Source organism: Panthera uncia, unplaced genomic scaffold, assembly GCF_023721935.1.
Source record: "Panthera uncia isolate 11264 unplaced genomic scaffold, Puncia_PCG_1.0 HiC_scaffold_1896, whole genome shotgun sequence".
Taxonomy (NCBI): domain Eukaryota; kingdom Metazoa; phylum Chordata; class Mammalia; order Carnivora; family Felidae; genus Panthera; species Panthera uncia.
Genome location: NW_026058576.1, coordinates 7,259 through 11,596, shown reverse-complemented (window position 1 = coordinate 11,596; position 4,338 = coordinate 7,259). Strand labels below are relative to the sequence as shown.

The following is a 4,338-nucleotide window of genomic DNA, read 5'->3' as shown; positions in this document are numbered from 1 at the left end:
GAGCGGGTAGGTGGGAAGGGGAGAATGAAAGGGCGGGGACAGAAGGGGGATGCAGGGGAGGAGAGAGGAAGCTGAGTCCTGTCCCCCCCATTGCCAGGCGTCGCGACGCTGGTGGGGTGCAGCAGCGGAGACCGCACCGGGCGCCGCACCCCTCCCCGCGAACAGCCTGCGCTCCCTGCCCCTCCCGGCGGGCGGGGAACGCTGCGGGTGGGGGCGCCGGAACAGAGGTGGAAGAGGGGGCGGGGGCGAGGCGCGGCGCCTTGGTGCCCCTTCTTCAGCGAGAGACGCGGCGGCGGCAGAGTCCCTCAGCCTCGGTCATGTGATAGTCTCGAAGCGCGAGCCGCGGGGGTCTCCGGCGTCTCGGGGACCATTACAAAACGCAGCCAGGAGAGCGCGTCGCTGCCACAGCCGCCGCCGCCTCCTCTCCAGCTCGAGACTGGCCCGGGAGAGCGGCGGCAGCTGCGGCGCGGACGGCTGAGCGGACCGAGGCCGGCCTCGCATCCTCCGGGCCTTCGCAGCCGCCCCCTCGGGCCCGCAGCGCGCGCCCCGCGTCCAGCGCCCCCGCCCCGCCGCGGAGCCCGGCCGCGCGGCTGCTGCAGAGACCAAACTTTCCCCCCCCCCCCCCCCCCCCCCGCCCCCCCCCCCCCCCCCCCCCCCCCCCCCCCGCTCCGCCGCGAGCCGCCGGAGAACCGGGAGCCGCGGGCTGCCCAGAGCCGAGCTTCCTTCTCCTTACCTCGCCTCTCCCCTCCAGGAAAACCGCAACTCCGGGGCGGGCTGGCTAGGTGCCCGGCCGGGGGGCAGCCTCCGGGCGCTGGGAGTCTCGCCGCCCCGGCCTCCGGGAGCACGAGCGCCAACTCGGATTTAAAGGGCCAGAGTCCCGCCCGTCCCGTCCTTCCTCCCAGCCCGCTGGGCCCGGGCTTCCCTCGGACCGAGAAAAAAGCCAAGAGGAGGCCGGAAGGGCACCCTGCCCTGCCCACGCCTCCGCCGCCGGCTCCAGCGCTCGGCCTCTGACCACCTGGGGGCAGGCGCCGAGAGAGTGTGGCCGGGGAGCTGGCGCGCCCCGCCCGCCACTCTGCGCGCGGGTCGGCCACCGTCCGGCCAGAAGTTGGCGAGCGGCGGAGGGCTGAGCGGGCCCAGGAGGGCAGGCGCGGAGCCCCCCAAGCAGCCGGCAGAAGGCAGGAGAGAGACGGCGAGAGGGTCTGGGGGCAGAGAGGGCGGGGTGGCGAGGCTGGGCAGGCCGAGCGGGGGTCAGTGGAGACCGCCAGGCCCCCGCTACCGGGTGCGGAGCCACACTGCCGTCCAGCGGGGGCCGGAGGGCGATAGAGGCGCCGGGGGCGATGCCGCGGCCGGGGAAGAGCTCGTACAGCGACCAAAAGCCGCCCTACTCGTACATCTCGCTGACCGCCATGGCCATCCAGCACTCCGCCGAGAAGATGCTGCCGCTGAGCGACATCTACAAGTTCATCATGGAGCGCTTCCCCTACTACCGCGAGCACACGCAGCGTTGGCAGAACAGCCTGCGCCACAACCTCTCCTTCAACGACTGCTTCATCAAGATCCCGCGGCGGCCGGACCAGCCCGGCAAGGGCAGCTTCTGGGCGCTGCATCCCGACTGCGGCGACATGTTCGAGAACGGCAGCTTCCTGCGGCGCCGAAAGCGCTTCAAGGTGCTGCGCGCCGAACACACTCACCTGCACGCGGGAAGCACCAAGGGCGCGCCGGGCGCCGGGGCCGGAGGGCACCTTCACCCGCACCACCCGCACCACCCGCACCACCACCACCACCACCACCACCACCACGCGGCCGCGCACCACCACCATCACCACCACCCGCCCCAGCCGCCGCCCCCGCCGCCGCCGCACATGGTGCATTACTTCCATCAGCAGCCGCCTCCAGCCCCGCAGCCGCCGCCGCACCTCTCGTCGCAGCCCGCGCAGCAGCCGCCCCAGCAGTCGCAGCCCCAGCCGCCGTCCCACCCGGGCAAGATGCAGGAGGCGGCGGCGGTGGCGGCGGCCGCGGCCGCGTCCACGTCGGGCTTCAAGCACCCGTTCGCCATCGAGAACATCATCAGCCGGGACTACAAGGGCGTGCTGCAGGCCGGCGGGCTGCCCTTGGCGTCGGTCATGCACCACCTGGGGTACCCCGTGCCGGGTCAGCTCGGCAACGTCGTCAGCTCCGTGTGGCCGCACGTGGGCGTCATGGATTCGGTGGCCGCGGCCGCCGCCGCCGCCGCCGCCGCGGGGGTCCCCGTGGGCCCGGAGTACGGGGCCTTCGGGGTGCCGGTCAAGGCCCTGTGCCATTCGGCAAGCCAGAGCCTGCCTGCCGTGCCGGTGCCCATCAAGCCCACCCCCTCGCTGCCGCCGGTGGCCGCGCTGCCTCCGACGCTCACTGTCCCCGCGGCCGCGCAGCAGCCGCCGGCGCCGTCCACCGTGTGCCCCGCGGCTGCGGCCTCTCCCGCTGCCTCCCTGCTGGAGCCCACGGCCCCGAGTGCGGCAGAGAGCAAGGGCAGCTCCCTGCACTCGGTGCTGGTGCACTCCTAGGGGACCAGGCGGGCGGGGGAGGCGAAAGCGTGCAGGGACTCCTGGTCCTGGGCTGCCCGGGAGGGAGAGGGCGCCCTGAGGCTGGGCAGAGCTGGCGAGCCTGAGCCTTTGAGGCAAAGGAAGGTCTTTGAACGGACAAACCCGAAAGTGGATTCTCCAGTGGTTGAATAAATATAACACTTATGGTGTCTGTGTTTATACTATGTTGTACAATCAGATTAATGAAAGCCAATTTTCAGGTAAGAGTTTTCTATTGTGATTAATATTGGAAGTTAATAAGTTATGGGGGGAGGGAGCGAAGGAATTTGGGGAAGCTTCAGTCGCTGGCAAATTGGAAATGGATTTAGACCCCTATTCCTGGGAGAAGCTGGTGGAGTTCAACCTCCCCGGGAGAAATCCAACAGAGAATGACGCTTAATACAGACCTCAGCCACCAAGTTTCTCACCCTGGGCAGCGGCCTTTCCTGAACATCCAAGACAAAACTGCTATTCACTAAGGAAATCTCGTTTTATTTAAGGATAAGAGAGACCGTTTTCATATCGTTATTTTCCTGGTCAGTTAAATGGGCGAGGACACAGTGTCATGACTTAAGTCGCTTTGGGGAGGCAGCGGGAACTCCACGAAGGATCTTGGGAAACAGTTCAGTTTCTTGGCTCTGACCCAGGGTCGAGAAGGATAGAAGGAATGGCTAAAGCAATTAGTTTGCACAAAACAGAATGGCAGCGGCTTAAAGAGCAAAGCCCCAGATTCCAAAAGTAAAGTTCGGGGAAACACAACCAAAGAGAGACAATGAAGGCGGTTTTCTACCTGCAATTCGTTTGTGTATCAATCGGACGAGGCCGTTTAGGAGCCCCAAAATAATGTTAATTCCCACGATCCGTTCCCTTTGGGATTTTAAAGAAAAAACATCACTTGCACCGAGGGATTTTGTTCCTCTAAACATGAATGCAAGAATGCCCCATCACCCGACACAGTTGCTCTTAACGCTTCCAGGAGCGTCTCCTGGCGGTTTCCTTCCAGCCTCCGGACGGACGCTAGAGGATGACCCCGTCCCTTTTGCGCTCTGCGATTTGGTATTCTGCGTGCTGATGGGGCGCGTCCGTCTTTTAGGCGAAATTCTTCAGTTTCAGTTCGCGAATGGAAAAGAAACTTGCCGCGCTGTCGTCCCTTCCCCCCTTTTTGAGCCCCAGGAATAGCACTTTACTCGCAACAAACTTTTGGGAACGAAGGGGGGCGGGTAGGGAAGAGGCAGCTGCCCTTGACCTCCGAGTCACCTTTGGCTTGCGTCCGCGCCGCGTTCGGGTTGTGACTTTGTGACAAGTTCCTGTCTGCCAGTGTTGTACGCGGTGTTTTCCATTAAAGCTTCTCTCTGGATCTGCCGCTGCGGGTGTGAAGGTGTTTTCGCTTCTCAAGAGAGGAGGCGGCAGTCTGAGTGTCCACTGGGCGGTCAGGGGGCTTTACACACCCTCCCCCCTTCCCTTTATTTCTTAACTTCAAAGCTTCATAGGAGTGAGTTCACGGAGAGCCGCCAGCAAGGACAGGTTTCCTCCACTGCTCCTTTTATCCGTTGGCGCAATTACCTCCTATTCGACCCATCCTGATCCTGGTTTCCGGAGCTCTAGCCCACCTCAGTGCTGGAGATCCGATTAGCAAAAACTTGCAACAGTGAATCGTTCGTTCCCTCTTGAGGTTCGTATCAATACACCGTCACCACCGCCCGACACCCTTTCCCTTTTCTGAGGGCCTCTCCGAGGGCGGGCCACGGCCTGGGACTCCGTACCCTTGGGTAGGCGCCCT

The 4,338-nt window shown here is 64.7% G+C and overlaps 1 protein-coding gene across 1 annotated transcript; it reads left to right on the top strand.

Moving 5' to 3' along the window:
• The first annotated feature begins 1,337 nt into the window (after nt 1-1,337).
• On the top strand, nt 1,338-2,540 carry LOC125917473 (forkhead box protein B2). The gene has a single exon (XM_049623663.1). It carries the CDS (start codon nt 1,338-1,340, stop codon nt 2,538-2,540), a length of 1,203 nt encoding a protein of 400 aa, XP_049479620.1.
• Nucleotides 2,541-4,338: the final 1,798 nt, after the last annotated feature.